At 33.5% G+C, this 20,418-nt stretch overlaps 1 protein-coding gene across 1 annotated transcript in view; it reads left to right on the top strand.

The window, feature by feature from the left end:
- LOC128984747 (cGMP-specific 3',5'-cyclic phosphodiesterase) overlaps window positions 1–20,418 on the top strand; it is a 266,127-nt gene that overhangs the window by 189,948 nt on the left and 55,761 nt on the right. The window contains exons 4-6 of the mRNA XM_054404093.1: window positions 3,758–3,894; window positions 4,125–4,426; window positions 6,888–7,123. Coding sequence (XP_054260068.1) covers window positions 3,778–3,894; window positions 4,125–4,426; window positions 6,888–7,123 — 655 coding nt within the window. The 5' untranslated portion in view covers window positions 3,758–3,777. The remainder of the gene's footprint in view (window positions 1–3,757; window positions 3,895–4,124; window positions 4,427–6,887; window positions 7,124–20,418) is intronic.

The following is a 20,418-nucleotide window of genomic DNA, read 5'->3' as shown; positions in this document are numbered from 1 at the left end:
ACAGCATCTTTTTAAGAGACTACTAGTAGAAACATTATCCAGCGTATATTATTTATTTACTTACTAGCTGTTGTACCCGTGCTTTGCAACGGGAAGAGGACTCAAAATAGAAACATTTTAATCTTTACATCTGTTGCATATAATAGTTACACATCCGCCAACGCTTTTAGAAACAAAATTCAACTCTTATGGCCTTAATAGAAACGTTTAAGTTATGACTTTTAAATCTGGCAAGTAGTGGATATCACCATTTTGGTTTTGATTAATTTTAAATCTTGTCTAGGCTGATATGAGAAAAACTGACAAAATCTTCGAATAAAACTTTCACATACGATTTACGTTCATCTCCCTTAATTACATATCTTTTTATTTATAATTGACATTTTAAATTTAAATTTTGAAGTTGCAAAAATACTAATTATTGAATTTAAATGGATTTTTTTTTTATTTCACTCTTCTTAATATTAAATAACAAATCCTTCCATCTTCAGTTTCTTCACTCACAATAAATCATTAGCAAAACAAGTCAGCTGTTATAAACTTTAGAAGTATTTTTGTGCCTTATCAATACAGTCTTTTGAAATATTAAAGAAACTATATCTATAGGCTACTATGAAAAATTTTAAACAAATAATTTAGCATTAAGACAGCAGACAAATGTTTAGTCGAGGACTAAAAAATTTAATAGCAAATGCAGTAATATATGTTTCATTGCATCTCTGATTCTACTCTACAAAAATATCAACAAACAACTTAATATACAAACCAGTTCTTTTAATCAGTTCCATCGTCCACTGCCTTTAAATTTTCACACCTACCATTAAGTAAATATAGTAACAGATATTTCATTGATTTTAGAAACAAAAGAACACTGTGTACTGCTTAGTTTTATGATATTTTCCTTGGTTTAATTTAATCAGTGGTGTGGCAAAACACAAATAATAAATTTATCAAATAAAGTAAATGTGAACTGAAAGCTATGTTATGTAAAATAAGAGTATTTTGTATTACCATTTGATAATTAAATATAGTTACACTTATGCAACAGATTTTAGAACACAAAAATCAATGACGTACAATTTAGTTATTGATGATATTCTTTAGTTTAATTTAAGCATAGGTTTAGCAACACACAATAACTAAATTTACCTAAATATACGAATGAAAAACAATGTCATGTGCAAGTTATGTTAAGTTAATCTAACACATGTTAAGCAGTTCGAATTTATTTAAAGTAGCCTCCAAATTCATACAAAACACCTATACATTGTAATTTTTACACTGTTTCCATGAAAACGTATCAATAACATTATTTTCATAACTGACAAGCTTTAAAAAATCCAAAGCAGAGCCGGGGTTTTTACAGCAACGGTTATAGAATCTTTTTTTTCTATAATCATTGACAGTTTTAGATTGATTAATCCAAGATAAAACGCTAGATTAAAATAAATCTACCTCATAGTTATGGAAAATATTATATTTAACTTCTTTGTATCAGCTGTCTGAAATTGTGAAATATGCAATTTAGCAGTTCTTCTTGTTTACATTGAAATGTCAAAGCAAATGTAAACAAACATTATTAGTGTTCTAATCGCATCCATGGAGACCAATCAATATTTATTTTTTAAATGTTCACCTCAGAACTTTTAAAGCCAAAGGGGAAAAGCCTATGGTCAGTATCGAAATGTTAATAGTTCTATAATGGTCCTTGGTATGTTAGCTATATTTTTGTAAAATTAAGGCCCAGTTGGTTCAGTAGTTTTTGCACCTATTAGTAACACACATACAGACAGACACTTTAAATTTTTATATAATAGTATAGATAAGCTTACATTATTATTTACAAACTACCATACAAGTGGAAATAATCGTTTTTACAACACTGTAGAAATAATTCTTTTTAACCTCTTTTTGAAAAATTCTTATATAGGTAGCCAATAAAATAATAGAAAGGGTATAATCAAATGATGCTATTAATCAAATAATTTAAGAAGAATTTTTATATTAAGCTATTAAGCCTTAATTTATAAACCATAAGTTAATAATATTTGTAAAATCCTTTATAATTTAACCCCTAAACCCCTAAATTAAACCCCTTTTATTTAATTAGTTTCATAGGTTCCACGATAATATTAGCTCAATGTTAACCACGATAACGCCGACGAATGTAATAATATTGTGAGTTTTCACATAGAAACAGTATAATGTATAATAGTATAACTATATAACAAGTATAACTATATCTAATATTTATTACCCAGAAAATTACATTAAATATCCGTTAAGGTGAATTCCACTTTAAGTTTTCATTTAGATCAAATTTAAAAAGTGGTTGAGTCATAGTATCAACTACAAATTGATTCTTTGGATCCGAGAGCTGCGCCTCACCCTGGGCCAGATAGAGTAGAGCCACGGAAAAGCTTCAGTAAGTGGATTACATCGAGTATCCGGCTTAGTCACCTCTTCGAATTTATCCTCACTTCATACATCATTTTGAGAGCTCATTTTAACTACCTGTCTCTTTGATTCTTCACTCCACCTTCTGATCTAGCCCTATCAGAGCGATATTCTTGTATGAGGAATGTTCTGTAAATAGAAACAGTTTACACATGAACAACGCTATAAATAACATCAGGAGTTTATTTGTTTGTTAAATGCTTACATGCGTCTTAGATCTGTTTGGGTTACAGAAAAAAGGATTTATTTAACATTATCCAATAAGTATGAGCTTTTTTTTAGTTAACTCTTTACGTTATGATGCAAATTATACGTCGTAGCTGGACATTAATATTAACGAATCAGGTGTATAGTTTAACGGAAAGTGCTCCTTAGTAAAAAATCGCACAAAATAAAAACAGTGTTTTTATAAGTGAGTATTTTATATTGCAACAGTAGTTCTTTACAATAATGTATCCATCTACAAGCGCGTAATAGTATATTTCGTTACTAGTCCGGAAAAGCGCTCTTTGCCAGTGCGAGGTCGTGTTAACGGATCGGAATGTAGATCAAGCACTGGCAAAGAGCTTTTCGGACGAGTATTGAACGATACTTTTCGTCATCATACTACAAACAAGTCATATAACTACAATCCAAGAATCAAATTTTATTCTAGAATGTATAGGTTTATTTTACTCAAAAAACATCAATGAGAGGTTAATTGTGGCCAATGATTTTACCACAATGAAAGTCAGCTGTTGCGTCGCAAAGCTGTGGGCGAAAATTGGCTTTCACCATAATATTTAATTAACATGTAGCTAATTTTTGTGATCGGAAAAGACAACATGGAAACATGTTGTTTCAAACGAAAACAGCAAGTTTCCAGTCGCACTTAAGTATTGAAAGTCATGTTTCCGCGTAGTATGACGAAAATCACATTTTAAGACTGAACAAAACAAGAGTTCGTTCTTTTATACCTGACGTTGATATTTCAGGTGAAAAGACTCTTTTGCAGTTTTTTTTTAGATTTATATACTATTCGGACTAAATACAACTATTTATTCGATTTTAGGGGCTAGCTACCATTTATATATAAAGTGTATAGTATAAAAGTATAAAGTAAAGTAAAGTATTTAGCGCTTTAAAAAAATCTATCTAGTTTATAATATTATAGTACCGGTACTTCGACATCGGGATTTTTAATATAATAAATTTAGACGAATGGATACATTTTAAAGTATCTCGTTTCTCCATCAAACACAAGATATTTAAACTATTTTTATAGTTGCAAGTTTCGTCACATCTGATGTATGTGTTGCAGGTCTAATTGATGCAGCGCGGATGACGAGTGAAGAGGAGCTGGCCACGACGTTGCTCCAGCGCCCCGACATGTTGGAACGTGTGCTAGACTCCAACCCCGAACTGCTCGGCAGAATCGTGCAAACCATAGGACTCAAGGTATGTTACACCCTTAGTATATATATTGTACGTCTGTTACTAACTACCGCAAAATTTGGCTCAATTGAGTACAGCTTTAGTTTGCCGTTCAGCCAAATATACAGCTTGGAAGCTGAGGCGTCTTGGATCAATCCTCAGCACAATCTCAAGCGTGGCTTTTATTTTAGTTGTATGGACGATTAATTGTAGTTATTGATATCTCCCCCAACAATTGACTATTTGGGTTGCAGGAGACGGCACTATGCAGTCTGTTAGACCGACACCCGGACCTGCTAGAGAAGTATCTGGAGGAGCACGCCAGTCCGGAGCTGATATCGCGTCTGGTGCGGAGGTACCAGGAGCGGCTGAGGACGGACCTCTCGGTGATCCCGCGGTCACCAGAGCCGCAGCCGCCCGCCTACACCCGCACCGGCAGCCGCGCGTCCCTCACCGTCGCCGAGGTGGAGCCCCACAAGCGGACATCAGTCACCTCCGAGCTGTTTCATACCTGGCTCAACTCCTCGCCTATCAAGCGAGCTAAGTCCCCCAACAGGTACAATACATGTAGCCAGGTACAGTGTGCTGCATTTGAAAAATAATCACATTTGCAACAATAGACGTTATATATTCCTCCGAGAACTAAAACGATGTATCAAAGTCCCACCAAGTGGGGTATGTTTGAAGTGTGTGAAGTGCCTGTAAAGAGTTTGTTTGGACTCTAAAGAATCATGTTTCATATATGTTGAGGTTTAAACATGTTTACCCTCTCACTGTGTAACTAAATCTCGAGCCACGTTTCTTTTAATCCATGGTAGACCTTACTACGCACTTCTGCTTTGTTAGGCACTTAAGAGGAATTGTTCGTTATGGTTTTATGTGAAAAGATCATTTTATTAGTACATTGGACGAAAAACTGTAGAGTAAGAAATTCTGCTTATCAATAATTACTGACAGAAATTGAGTAGGCCTATTATAACTATTATCGATGATATATCCAAATTTGATTGACCTTAAAAAATAAGTTAGTACGTAATAAACAAAGGTTTTCAGGTTCTAAACCATTTTTTTTACTGTGTAGTTTTATGTCTATAATATTTTATAATTACTGAATTCCTACAAAATCAGTCAGACATATCTTTCATCCTTATTTCCAGTAACATTTTACATATGTGCGGGATTATAGTACACACTGTAAATATCGTCATTTTAACTAAAGTCATAAGTTTGTTGTGACCATGATTTAGTTCACCATTTGTAGTTTGTAGTTATTCCAGTTTCGTCCCTGTAAAAGATAAAGTAATAACTTTAATAAAAGAAAAGTTATATTCGATGTATCATAAGAGTAAATCTGTTTGGCTTTGAATGAAATTTTCTTTCGAGTATAATATTCTACTTTAGGGGAATATTGACTTTAATGTTTCGAGTCGTATTACATTTTTATGACAAGAACAACGGTCGTAATAAGTTTATTACTGTTGTCTTTGTAAAAGTAACATCAAGTGGGCAATAACAACGTCTTCGTTCTTCGTTTATGACCGCATGATGGTTGGTTTTAAATATTTGGCATTTTCTCAGCAAGGATAACAATTCCGATTTTAAATTCATGCAAATGTATTATAACAACTAAATACGGTTCTTTAGGTAATTTTTCCTTTTTATATAATTTCAAAGACGCCTAACCTAAAAAAGGAATACAACAACATTGCATTAAGTTAACGAGTATTACCCTAAATAAATAATATATATATATATATATATCAATTATTTTGTGACAGGAATAAATTTAATTGTATTATAGGCTAATTTTAAAGTAAGAGACAGAAATGTCTTTAAGAATATAACTGTTATAGGAATAGAGATAGCGAATGTTAGAGATCCTAGTCACAATGTTCATAAGATATATCTCACTACGGGGACTACGGCTATCAGGTTACATGAAGGAGACATTTTTCTCGTTGCAGGCCCAGGGCTTGTAGAGAATGGCGGCAACACCACAACGAACGAGGGTAAACTGTTCAAGGAGCTCATCAGAGATGTCTCATTACAGGCCCAGGGCTAGAGGAGAATGTCGGCAACATCTAGGACTGTTGGACGAGGGTGAACTGTCCATGGAGCTCATCAGAGATGTCTCATTACAGGCTCAGGGCTAGTAGAGAATGGCGGCAACACCTAGGACTGCTAGACGAGGGAGAACTGTTCATGGACCTAATCAGAGATGTCTTATTACAGGCCCAGGGCTAGTGGAGAATGGCGACAACACCTAGGACTGCTGGACGAGGGAGAACTGTTCATGGAGCTCATCAGAGATGTCTCATTACAAGCCCAGGGCTAGGGGAGAATGGCAACAACACCTAGGACTGCTGGACGAGGGAGAACCGTTCATGGAGCTCATCAGAGATGTCTCATTACAGTCCCAGGGCTAGTGGCGGCAACACCTAGGACTGCTGGATGAGGGAGATCCATTCCTGGAGCTCATCAGAGATGTCTCATTACAGGCCCAGGGCTAGTGGATAACGGCGGCAACACATAGGACTGCTGGACGAGGGAGAACCGTTCATGGAGCTCATCAGAGATGTCTCATTACAGGCCCAGGGCTAGTGGAGAATAGCGGCAACACCTAGGACTGCTGGACGAGGGAGAACTGTACATGGAGCTCATCAGAGATGTCTCATTACAGGCCCAAGGCTAGTGGGGACGAGGGAGAACTGTTCATGGAGTTCATCAGAGATGTCTCATTACAGACCTAGGGCTAGTGGAGAATGGCGACAACACCTAGGACTGATAGACGAGGGGGAACTGTACATGGAGCTCATCAGAGATGTCTCATTACAGGCCCAGGGCTAGTGGAGAATGGCGACAGCACCTAGGACTGCTAGACGAGGGAGAACTGTTCATGGAGCTTATCAAAGATGTCTCATTACAGACCCAGGGCTAGTGGAGAATGGCGACAACACCTAGGACTGATAGACGAGGGGGGACTGTACATGGAGCTCATTAGAGATGTCTCATTACAGGCCCAGGGCTAGTGGAGAATGGCGACAACACCTAGGACTGCTAGACGAGGGAGAACTGTTCATGGAGCTCATTAGAGATGTTTCGAATGAATTGGACATTGACGTTCTTTGTCACAAAATCCTAGTCAACGTAGGTCTTCTGACACACGCAGACAGAGGCTCTCTGTTCCTGGCCCGGGGTCCCCCGGAGAACCGCTTCTTGGTGGCTAAGCTGTTTGACGTCACAGTGGACACAGGTCAGTCAATTGTGTCTGTTATCAACTTGTTTGTAAAAAAAATTGAGAAATTATCTGAACACTTACAGTTATAATCACCAATTCTACATAATGTATGATGGAGGAGGTTCCTTATTCCTTGTTGCAGCTCGGCAGAAGTAATATTTTGACTGCAGTTACTATTAACATATTGAACTGTAATAATTTTTCATATACATATACCAGAAATATATTAATGATATTTACGTTCAATTATACGAGCTAAAATATACAATAACTTGACTCATTTCAGGTACATCGCTTTAAAGACTTAAATTACTTGTATTGCATCGTTATAAATTAAGGAAGTTCTTGTAGGCTGGTACTGAATTCTCCATGCAACATTATAATATTTGTTTTTGTTGTCTAAACATTAGAGGTACAAAATTACAATATAGGTATACATTGTGTTTGGAAAATCTCTTCCGAAACTAGGGTCCTTAGGTAAACACAAGCAAAACATATTATATAAACGACATCTCACTTCGTTTTCCGTATGTCGGTGTGATGTATTTTTTACATAACTTCCCATAACTTTGGAACCACTTGAGGTACCAACTTTAACCTTGGTACGTGTATAGGATGACTAATAGGAACCATTCTTTTGTCAAGCATCAAGTTTCTACTTTGTACAAATTCAAAATTGTGGCCGTTTTAATTTTTAAAAGCTTAATAACTTAAAAATCATAGGATATATGAAAAGGTTACAAATGAGAAGAAAGATTGGAAATTCAATTCAATTACAGAAATGTACAATTTGTATAGAGGCATAACACAAATAAGGGAGAAAAATTAAGTTTTCTGAAGTTCAAACAAAAAAATTGGGCACATTCAATATATAATAAGATATTACCTTTATAAAAATGAAATTTTCTCCGTTATTTGCGTTATGATCCTATACAAAGAGTACATTCTGTAAAGGAAATTAAATTTATATCATTTTGGACATTTGTAACTTTTTTATAAATCCTATGGTTTTTGAGTTATTAAGCTTTGAAAAGTTAAAAAGACCGCCATTTTAAAACTATACAAATTAAAACTTTGATGCTTTACGAAAAAATAGATCCTATTAGTCATCATACACCTACCAAGTTTGAAGTTGATACAAACTGACAAGACAAAGCGAGATAGTTTGCATTATATTTTTGGCTTTTTTTGACCTAAGGGACATGCCCATGGAGTTTCGGGAGAGAGTTTCGAAACACCCTGTATATGAATGTTCGGTTCACGGTCTCACCCTCTCACCTAGCATGAGACAAAATAATCAACTGTTATGTGTCAGCCATATACATAACAACGAACATTGCGTTTCGTTTAATCAATACATGATATATATCTAGTTAAACCTTTAAACCTTTCAAAATGTTGAGCTTTTAATTTTATATACAGTGTTATTAAGAAACGATATAGATTTTTACTGCCGTAATATCTAGAGCTACATATTAGAAAATCTGTTAGTTGTTGTGTTTTAGACCATTGTTTTAACGTACTTGCTAACGTTTTTAAGTAGAAAGTTATCAAAAGAATTATCATGAATTCACTTAATACTGTATGTCCCTTTATACCAGTTGTCTTGTTCCATCCATTATAGTATTAGAAATTAACTATTAATATCTAAATGTTACATGCGATGAAGATGGCATTGAACCACAAACAAGATGTGATGAGAACCGCAGCAATATAAGCTATGAATGCAATTCAGTAATATCCCATTAGACCGATTAAGTTACGAGTTAGTTCTGTCTTCCACTAATTTCTGAGGTTATGATGGGTCTCGACCGTCTCGACTTAGAATACATTCTATTAATAACCAAACATGCTTGGTAATAACCACTGATGTAAATCAAATAGATGCAGACATAGTTGTTAGGGCAGTAAACATTCTTTGGATAAATGTACAGCCTCAAAATATAGTTAGTACAGTATTATAATAATAGAATCCAAAATCGTGTGTATGTGTATATATACTACATTAGTTACCATCTAAAGTTGTTTAGAAGATCCAGAAATAACTCTTTAACATAGGATTAAACTCGTTTGTAAGATAAGGTGCCTTACGAAACGAATAGGTTATTTAACGCCATTAGGAAAGAGATAAAGAGAAATATTTAGTGAACCTAGAAGCTATCAGGAGCACGATGTAACGGCACCACAATGTTTCCAAGCAATTCGTTCTCAGCAGCTAAGTACGCGATAAACTCCGTCCCACCTCCTCGGTTCCGTTTATAAGAACGCCTTCAAATTTGTCTTGTAATTTAATTATCATGCTAAGGAAGAGTACTTCGTTTAATTCTCTACCTCTCTTCACTTCTGAGCGTCAGTTTTTATATTTTAATTTGTGTCCAAACTTTTGAGACTGTAATAACCGTTAATTTACACTAACCAATATGGCACTCATGTGACTGTAGAATGTAATAGAAAAGTCGATGAAAATTAATTTGCGAAAGTTGAAATGCGATGATAGGAATATGCAGGCAGCTGCAGACAAACAAAAGTATACATTTCGAAAACAAGAACTTCATTAGCTGATATTTTGCACAATGATAATCTACCTCGAAAGGGCACGGACCCATGTATAGATACGTTCGATCCATGGGTCTGATCGCCTCACAGGCATTAAAAGGTCTGAGGTAGACTTTTCAAGTTAACTGTTAATGAATCTCCGCCTAAACCAAATGAAACGTATAAAGTCAACATTTGCAATGGTAAAACCTAAATAAAATTGGTTTTAGTCTGCCATACAGCTATTTTAATTTAACTACAGAGAAAAACTAAGATGTGAAACATATTTGTTCATCAACGGTGGATAAATAATTGTAACTATGTTGAAGACGTAATGACTTAAAAAATATAATACATTTACTAGCTTTGTTTGACAACTATTTTAGTTTATCGATTTCAATTTGATGTCTGTTACAAAGACTAATTGATATTCATTTCTCAATTTCCCACTGCAGAAATTTTAAGTGTATCAAAGTGCAGTATCCTACGACTTTTCTCAGTAAAGAAGCTAATCTTAGAAAGAGATTACTGTTTAATTTGTCCAGTGGTTTTAACATGCAGGAAAGAGAAACTGTCAAAACGTATACTACGCATAGTATTATACAGTTAAATAATCAAAAATGTGCTGAGAATAGTTTTAGATTAATTTTTCAAAGTAGGCATTGCATCACACCACAATAAACACTACTGTATTGTGATATAGGACCCCAGAGGTGGTCCATAATTAGGTCCAATAACGCCCCAGCTGACCCACATGCCTCCAAGGTGTTCACCGTTGTCGCTTAGTTAACAGTTTATGACTAATTAATTGAATATGACTAATAACCGTCCCTATTTTTCCAACACAATATTGAACTATTCCAGTATATACTGTAACAAAATTAAACATAAATTTACCAAGTTTAATTAAATTCTAAAACATGGTATTTTAAAACTGGTAAAATAATGTATCAAGTTATTTATTGTTGACATTACTTTAGTGCTTACTTAGTTTAAAGTGTTTGGACTTTAATTTAGTTCATGGAATTTCCACATTTTGATATTTAGCTAGGTTTGAATATTGAAATATAACTTAAAAGTTAGCAATTAAAATAGCCAAATTGAAAAGTTGAGATTTATTTATGATTATAAGATATTATCTACAAGTCCACAATTAATCAGTCATCCCCTATGAACTAACCAATAATTACGGCCAAAGTTAGTCAGTTTGTTTCGAATAAAGCTAAAAATTCCCTATCAAACTAAGGTCGTACTTTGGCTAAACATTGCTAATTTGATAAATTACGCTTTTTGAGTAGTATAATCTCACTCTTTTGTCTCGACGCCTAAATTGATCTAGTAAGATAATATTTTACATATAGCATTAACATATAAACAAGGTATACCTATCGAGCAATTACCCTTATTAGTTTCTTTTCAAACCAATATCCTATTTGGAATGAAACAAAAAGGTAAAGTCCAATTACGTAAGTTTAGTTCAGTTCTAACTTCGGCATTAACTCCCAAAACTTTACAGATTTCTATTTTAGCAAATCACCCGTGGCAACGTTGAAACGTTAAGACTTTATAATCTATTATCTCTACTTTATCATTAGAATTATCTTTATTTAACTGACTTTTATTTATTTAAAATACACTTGTGCACAGATCATTGCAGTGCTTCGATAGTTGCGGACAATTAACTAAGTATAAAATATTATGTCAATATTACAATTACTCAAAAATTATCGTTTGGTTTTTTTAAATACATTCATTATTTTTATGTCGTTTTAAGGCATTAGCACATTAATAGCTGAAATCAATAGTTTACTTGGTAATCACATGTACTATTACTAAAACCAATATACGTTAAAACATTATACATTACATAATCATAATCTTATTGAAATACTTATGTTAAAAACAGTTAACTTTAAACTTAGTTAACGAGAATAAAGATATCTATAATCCACTTTCAGAATTAATATTGATTTTAAATATATATATATATATATATATATATATATATATATATGAAGAAGCTTTCAAATATAATTTACAAGCGGCCATAATAACATAAAGCGAGATGGTTTGTTTGAATGCGGCACTGGGCATAAAATCCCCGCGGCAAAAACACACCCATTCCATTTCATTTAACCACGACTAAACGTTAATTACGCCGTTTTTATTCACCTAATCTCACACTAAGCCGTGTAAAATCCAAGTAAGAAAATTTCTATTACATAAGGTAATTATGAAGGAAAGCTATTAAGAGCAAGGCGTTTAACAGCTCTGCATCAGTTTCTTTTACAAGCAATTCGCTTCCAGCAACTAAATACACAATAAACTGCCTCAGTTTAAACTCTAATGTTTTTACGAGGCCTTCACACCGTGGTATAAGTAAGATATACTTCATATATCAGTATACAAGATATACTTATAGTTATAAGTAAGACAGAGTAGGTTACATATTGTGCTTTTACTTCAATTAGGCTGTCAGTTATAAGTTTTCCAAATGAAATTTAAGGTAATTAATTCTCTTTGCCTTAAATTTAGATGATTAACGATTAAGTAACATTAATCGCAATAAATACAATAAATTACAAAAACAAACAAAATAAAAACTTAAATTTCATTTCTTCGCCAAATAACGCAACCCTGATTTTGTGATATTGTTTGTCCAGACAAGTCTATTCCACTTCCAAGGGTCAAAATCAACAGATTCCGTCAAGGTTGCAAATTAGGATATTTTTTTGAATTAATTTTCATGATTAGTCTTTTAAACAATACAACAAAATTTAACTAACGTTTTAAATTGTTTAGAGGAAATTATGTTTTGGGTGTAATAGTAATCATATATTTTTAGTGTATTATTTACCTTAATTTTGTCTTTCAATGATATTAAAATTATTGAAATCCATCCAATGAGGTGACTAGAATAAAACATTTACACAGATCCCTCCACAATGATGATCTAAGACGAATCCTAATCCAAACTGTTTCATGAATGCGTCGTTGGTAACAGAAGAAGTTTATTCAAAATTCTTACTAAATGAGGCTTTCTATTTATAACAATTTCACCAAGAAACACTTGTCCATAGTTGATGAATTCAATTGACCTCTCCTCCACACACCAATGCCCTGAGCAGTTCACAGTTGACGCTCCGTTAAACACTGCCTTCCAGATCCAATAATATTCGTTAAGTTAGCCAACCCCCTTCTTGAGCAATTATCAATTACTTTTAGAGCATATTTCGTCATGTTGTTATTTTTTAATTTGTTTTTTATTTATTGTTAAGTTACTTTTTCTTGGATAAAGCATAGTATTACTACAAATGTTAATGTAATAGTTTTGTCGGAATTTTTCGTTTTGCAAGTCAACATCAAGGTTTATTTTTACGTATATGATTTGATTTGAGCGGAATTAGACTTGAAGATTCAGGAGGATGCCTTAGTCATTACATTGAGACAGCGCAAAAAAGTATGTCATTAGATTACTATAAAATTGTTATTAGTAGCCAATTGTTATATGTCGATCCTATATATTATTTGGAGACAGATAGACTTCAATGTACAGTGTATTTTTGTCCTAAGATTTTTTTTCAAAGGAACAGCTAACTATTCCTTATCGTAATAGCTTATATTTATTGTAAGGGTTTGCACTTGCCTTTTTCGGTCTACTTTCAATAATCATTTGTAGATGAGTACGAGGATTTGAGCTGTATTCAAAGTTTTGGAATAGACTAAGCACGGAGTATGTTTAATCTATGGTTTGGTCAGGGTGTGGTGCAGTAGGTGAATTAATGGCAGTTCAGGTATTAAAAAAGGGGAAAAGGGTTTTTAATTTGATGTACATATTATAATGCTACATATAATATAATATGTATATAATATGGCTAGGTCGAACAATGCATCTAAACCTCACTACATACAAAACATTCGGAAATGCAACAGTGCCATCACATCTCATCTCATTTGCATAGTTTGTTGCCAACCAATCCGGACTAGGTTATGGATGTGGTTCAGCAAATGTTCAAGATTTGTAGTCAAATTCACTAAAAATATGGTCCCATCCACAAAATACCTGCACAACTTTATGTGATCGATACGGCCAAGGCAAAACTACACCAGAAGTTAATCAATTGGCAAATAAGTACAGGATAATTCAATACATTGGTCGATGTGGCAAGAGAATGAATCAAAATTGCGTGGATCGAAGTAAGAATGTTCCTGCCTTCTGGTGAATCAGATATTTTTATCAATACAAATAAACTGATTTAATATGCTGATGAAATTCTGTTTTTTTTTATGGCCAAAGATGGTGATTTACTTATGCAATCCAAATACGGTCTGAATGATTTTCCTAAAGCAGATGTAACCAGTTATTAGTAATATAGACTGTTTCCGTAAGATGACAGACCAATTATATGAACTCCTTTTCCGATAGTGAAAGTGGCTTTAACATGAACAAAACTTATGAACAAGAAACAATTATTATAAGACTCCTAAAAAACCTTTTGGGCAACCTAAAGCCAACCACGTTTTTGAAGGTAGTTACGCAATCTCATATTCATTATTATGCTAATCCTCCCTTAATTTAAATAAGATTTTCACTCTATCACCGCAGTTAGCTGAAGTTACATAAAACCTCAATATTAACCGTCGATTTCGACGGGTTTCCCCTAGTTTGTTATAAAATGAAAGCTTATAAAAATCTAGTTCGTTTATTAGTGTCAGTCTTTGTAATGATTAAAATGTTAAGACAATCAATTTATCGTAATTCAGCAATAACAATTTGAATACAAATATGTTTGAACAAGAAAATCTTTTTAACCAGATTGAATTCTGTTAATGTTACAGCATTACATGTGTTTTATTAACGTGGTACAACGAATGCAATTTACCTTGTACGTGACTGATTACCGAGTCAATTCCAAAAACTAATTAACAAATTTGAATGGTATTTACTGCGGTTTTCTATTTGGTGAAGAAATCCTCCAATGTGACTAGATGATACTAGATCTGGCAGAAAGTGTATCCGCGGAGTAAGAGCACTCAGAGTGGCGTAATGAGGGACTGATGCAACTCATATTGGAGCTGCACGTCAAAGCTGCTTCCATCAGCGCTCGCAGCCTTGGCATTGACAGTCTCGTTGAATTACTCTGAGTGGCCTCATGAAGTTAGTTATCATAGTTTTCTCTTTTCATGCATTTCATTGTTACTGGAGTGAATGTAACTTGTCTTTATAAAATCTTTTAAAATCAGGCCATTCATACAAGATATTTAAACTATCTTGCTTACTTTAAAACCAAACATTACCATATACATTAATGTAAATTGCATAAATGAAGTTCTGCCAAACTGGATTGAGAAAAGCTTTTACTCGCCAACTATTTGGTGGTTAAAAAACAGTCAGCGAGTGAATTGCATCTAGCGATAATCGTATTAGTGAGTTATGCTCTGACCTAGGATAATCCCTAACTATATACCATACACGACATTTCGGTGGTTTAAGGGGAGGTGATTCCATTCCCATACAGCTGACACACAGTTAATCAGCTGATAAATAAAATAACCCCGCCGCAGCAAACCTGCCGACTAAGCGAATTTACTTTTATCTGAATTTATTTTCATTTAAATCTATTTCAATAACATTAGGTTTAACAACTTCCTAGGTTTGCTGCTACAAGGAAAAAAGTGTGGTTTTTAGTAAAATATTAATAGCTTAGACAAAAATAAATAGATTTGCCAAGTTTGATCGAAATATAAACAAGCAAAACTACAATATTTGACAATATTCTCCATAAGAATAACATGGGGATTTTAAATTTACAATTTTTTGAATTTTCTCCCGTACTAATAACCGTACAAACACACTTTGATACACTAAATTATTAGTTTTTTAAGATCTAAAAAGGTCTAGAGAAAACTTGGGAAATGTTGTGTTTTGAGGATCAAAAATTAGAAAAAACCAATTTTTACCCCATAAAACCCCGTTCCCATGCACCCGATCATGCTGGTTCACAAACTAGTTCAACAGCTAATTTGAACTAGCAGCAACAAAAAGCTGTAATATACAAAGAGAACTGTCAAAATAGGATTGTTTACAGTTATGTTCATGTTTAATTAGTTTTACTTAGTCTGCAGGTTTGCTGTGGCGGGGGTATTTTTTTGCTTTGTTGTTGTTTTTGTTTTTTAAAAGTATCCTGTAATTTAAATTCCGTCCCCACAATTCCTATAAACAGAAACAAAGGCGGCATGAGTGAGGAGGGTAGCTTTGTTTTGTTCTGTTTTAGTTAAAACATCGATAAAAGTTTGTTGAGTTGGATGCAGTGCACAATCAAAACAAAAACAATTCCCTTGCAACTTAGAACTGTACGATCCATTCCATGTTTTATTCAAAACGAGTACCGGTATTTAAAAACAAAATCTTAACTTAGCATCAATGATTCTTAAATTGCAAATAAAATCACTCAAGTATCTCTTGTTTACTTGGATTTATTTTAAATCCACTATTCTGAGTGAAAAGATAATACATTAAAGCGTAATGACATTGGTCGGGTAGAATACCTTATACTTCTGGGGTTCGTTACGATAAAACTCCACTAGTCTGGCATAGTTTCCTGCATGTTTGTCAGTTATCTGTGGCATCTGCGTTTCGAACTTTTATTTAATAAATTCATGTTTTGATAAGCCAAACATAGATTTTATGAGCAAAATCACACAGCCTTCACAGCATAACTTTCTTAATTTCTCTGAATTATCCAATCACTATACGTTTTATTATTGACTTTTAGATGCTGTAGTAGACATTACATTTACATTGACTAGGTGTGCCCAAGTATTTATTTAAATGGAGCTTAGTTCATGAGAGACTCAGAGAGTCCACTGCTGTCCAAATTAAATTTCTCTCTTTCATTTAGGTACTGTTCAACAACGTAAATTTCTATTCTAATACTGGCTACATCTTTAACACGGAAACGAAACCCCTATTTCTGCCAACAGGCGAAGGTTTAAGAGCATTTGAATAGGCCAGATGTTTGTTATCACGATTTAACATGTTTATGTTCAAACACATGACATATTTTATGGATTCACCATTTATGTAAAATAATAAACCCATGAGGTGTTATAAGTTTAATGGTTTTTGTATGGGTAAAGAAAACATTTGTTTAAGAATATGACAAAATGATATTTTTTATTATTAATAGCAAATTTGCAAAGATTTTGTAAATTTCATAAGAAGATTTGGAGTGTAGATAAAATTTGGTTTGTTAGAGAGGAGGAATTTATTGTCATAAATATTTCTATTTTATTCAGATAATTAGTAAAAAAGGCCTTCCTGCCGCCATGGGCAACCTTAGTAGGCAACCTAGTAATATTTGATTGTCAATTAAATTTTACTCGTTGACGGGCGAGAGCTGTAGAAAGGCTCTTCTTTATTTGTTAAATACGGATGAAGTGAAAACTATAATACTGTAATATTTAGTATACTGTGTTATATTTAGTTAAAGAAATGCGGCAGATTATAATAAGACGGTTTTAGGTTGCGGTATATTCTATGTGGCTGTTCCATTTATCTAATCGTAATGTTACGTAATATTTTACAAACATCAAAAGATGATTTGAATTTGTCATGAATTGTAATGACCTAAACAGATTATATTATAGTAATCCTAAGTCTAATCCATGAAATGGCTCAATGTTTGAATGCGGCATTAATGTTTGTATATTGTGGGAGTCATGAAATGTAACCGCTAACGCTAACACTTAACCCTTATCTGGCCAACCCACAACTGCCAACTAATCACCCTAATGGCCGGCCTGCCAACTTTTAACAACTTTCTTAATTAGTTTTACTTGATTTTACCATCGTTGCATCACACAATAAATAAGGTTTGAAATTTAATCTGTTACAAAATACACTGTTGACAATTAATTTAAATTAAATTAAGTTTTATTATGTTCTCGAAATATGTACACATAAAGATATTTCAGATTACTAATGTTTCCATCATAAGAGGCATAGGATTTTATAACTCACATAGTATACCAGTGAAACTCATTTATGCTATAATATAGGTAAATGTACTGTAATAATCATTGCATTCAACAATTAGATTATTTGTTTGTTAGTCATTATAAACGTAGGCTCAAGGTTGTGCTAATAATCTGCACTGATGGCAAGCAAAGCTCACTTACAGTCTCATTATCACCTATATGAGAGAAATGTCATCTATTAGTAATTAGTTTTTTCTATTGTTCATTCAAACGCCAAACATTAATAATTTAAAGATTTGTAGGTTTACAACCCCAGCGGATCTATGCTTCAATATTAGTTTTGTCAAACTCTGAATGTATGCCAGGTTGAGGTTTTGTTCCACAATTCTCTCTGTAATTGTTTGTTCTTCTACTGCTCCTACTACTCATACTGCGTATAATCACGCGTGTTTTAACGAATTCCCATGTAGGATATGAGCTATTACCGTAGGTCTCATGGGAAGACTTAGGCCCGGGATCACCTTACTTTTTTATTTTGATGTCCCCAGAGGCCAAAAGCACAATCCGTTCAAATTCATATGTATATTGTTTTAAGTTTTAAATTTTTTTGTACAATAATATACAGGGTGCTTAAAAAGTAACTTGCACCCCCCTTAACTTTTTAACTATTTGAGATAGGTATTTGAAATCGGTTTGCGGCAACCTGTTTGGATATGAGGGGCTACAATAATGATGGTCTGTTTTGAAAAGTTTGTCCTTAGGGGTAGTGGGGTGTAGCTCAAAATGTTCAAATATGAAATATGGCCGAGTTTTGTATCGTTTCACAGGTCTTGACAAAACTATACAATTGACATAAAGAAAATCGGACCACTATTAACAAAATGACTGTTAAAAATTACTTTTAATAGGTAACCATTATATTAATAATTCTTAGCTGCCATTTGATTAGTTATCCGATTTCTATTTTCTTTATAATTATTGTTTATTTTTGTCAAGATCTGTAAAATGATACCAAACTCGACCATATTTCCTATTTGACAAAATTGAGCTACCCCCCACCAAAATACCCCTTTTCAAAATTAACCATCATTATTGTAGCCCCTCATTTCTAAGAAGGTTGCCGCGAACCGATTTCAAATATCTCAGATTGTTGACAAGTTAAGGGGGGGGGATGCAAGTTAACTTTCAGCCATCCTGTATGTCCGTTAGCATGATACTTGAGTGGGTAAAGGTTATGCAATTTTCAATAAATTCGAGACAAACGTTTACACCTACCTTTATTCGAACAATATCGCGAACCAGCATCTTTAGACCATGGGAACGGGGTTTTATAGGATAGAATTCGGTTTTTCCCATTTTCAATCCTCAAAGTTCAAATTTTAGCAGTTTCTTTCCAAACTATATTGTAGAGCTAAAAAATAATTTAGCATGTTGAGCGTTGTTGTCAATCTATTATAGTTACAAAGGGACCTAAAAAATAATACATTCAAAATGTCCATGTTAATCTTATGGAGAAACAGTGACAACTGTTGTAGTTCACTTGTTCATACAGTAGATATGTTTTAATTAAATTTGGCAAATATATTAATTACATATAAACCTGTTAACATAAAAAAACACATTAATTTTATGACATTTCTTATGGCAGAAAACCTACGTACTCACTAAACCAATTGTTTTTGTCGGAGATAAATAGAACATTTTTTAGGGAATATTTCAGTGGAAATCCCATCAGAAAAATGGAAATTCGCTTATATTCAGCAGGTTTGCTGCGGCATGGGTATTTTACTTCAATCCCAGAGCTTAATCACAAGTTTGTGAGCAAGTTTTATCAGAGCCGATTGTACTTCAGACAGTGTTGACCAACATTGGATGGGATAGGGCATGTCAGGGAGTGTGGGTGTTTGTTTACTCCAACCACAAGCTCAATTACATCTTGTCAACAATGTTTTATCTTTAGCCTATTATTACTGTTTACTATGTAGCTTATTGTCCTTCTTTTACAACCACAAAGACTAGAGATTTAAAAGAATGTGCTGTCAATTTCATGGATGAGTTATTTCTTAATAAATAAATAAATGCCATTATGCACAATTGATCGTCACCATTCTATAGGCTACATGAGTTTTCAACATTTTATTTCCGGCGATGGGTGTAAACAATTCATATCTCATTACCCATTGATTATAAGTATTAGAAAACGCTATTGGATTGCCGTTGATCAAGTTTTTTTGGTCGAATTTGTTAAACAGGCAATTTTTATTACACTTACAACTTGGACAAATAAATACCCCCGCCGCGGCATCCTGCCGACTAAGTGAATTTTCATCTGCCCGAATTGATTTTTAATTAAATCTATTTCAATAACATTATATACCTAATGCGAGTACCTAGGTTTGCTGCTACAGGGAAACAAAAAAGTGTGTTTTTTAGTAAAATATGTATAGCTTAGTATAAAATAAATAAATTTGCCAAGTTTGATTAAAAAATATCCATAAACAAGCAAACTAAAACATTTTACAATGTTATCCATAAGAATTACATGCATTGGAATTAATTTTTTTTTTATTTCAACGTTACCAAAAACTCCACAAAAACTCGTTGATATATTACATTATTTGTTTTTTAAGCTCTTAAAAAGGTTAGGAGAGAAATTGAGATTTTTTTGTTTTAATGGTCAAAAATGAGAAAAACAAATTTTTACCCCACAAGACCCCCCCCCCCCCCCCCCGTTCCCCTGGTCCGATCATGCTGGTTCTTGTACTCATTAAAACTTTACTAAGTAAAAAAATATT

This window comes from Macrosteles quadrilineatus, unplaced genomic scaffold (genome assembly GCF_028750875.1).
Source record: "Macrosteles quadrilineatus isolate MER2022 unplaced genomic scaffold, UCM_ALF_1.0 Scaffold_2__2_contigs__length_208266976, whole genome shotgun sequence".
Taxonomy (NCBI): Eukaryota; Metazoa; Arthropoda; class Insecta; order Hemiptera; family Cicadellidae; genus Macrosteles; species Macrosteles quadrilineatus.
Note: the sequence above shows the minus strand (reverse complement) of the source record. Positions and strands in the feature narration are given on the sequence as shown.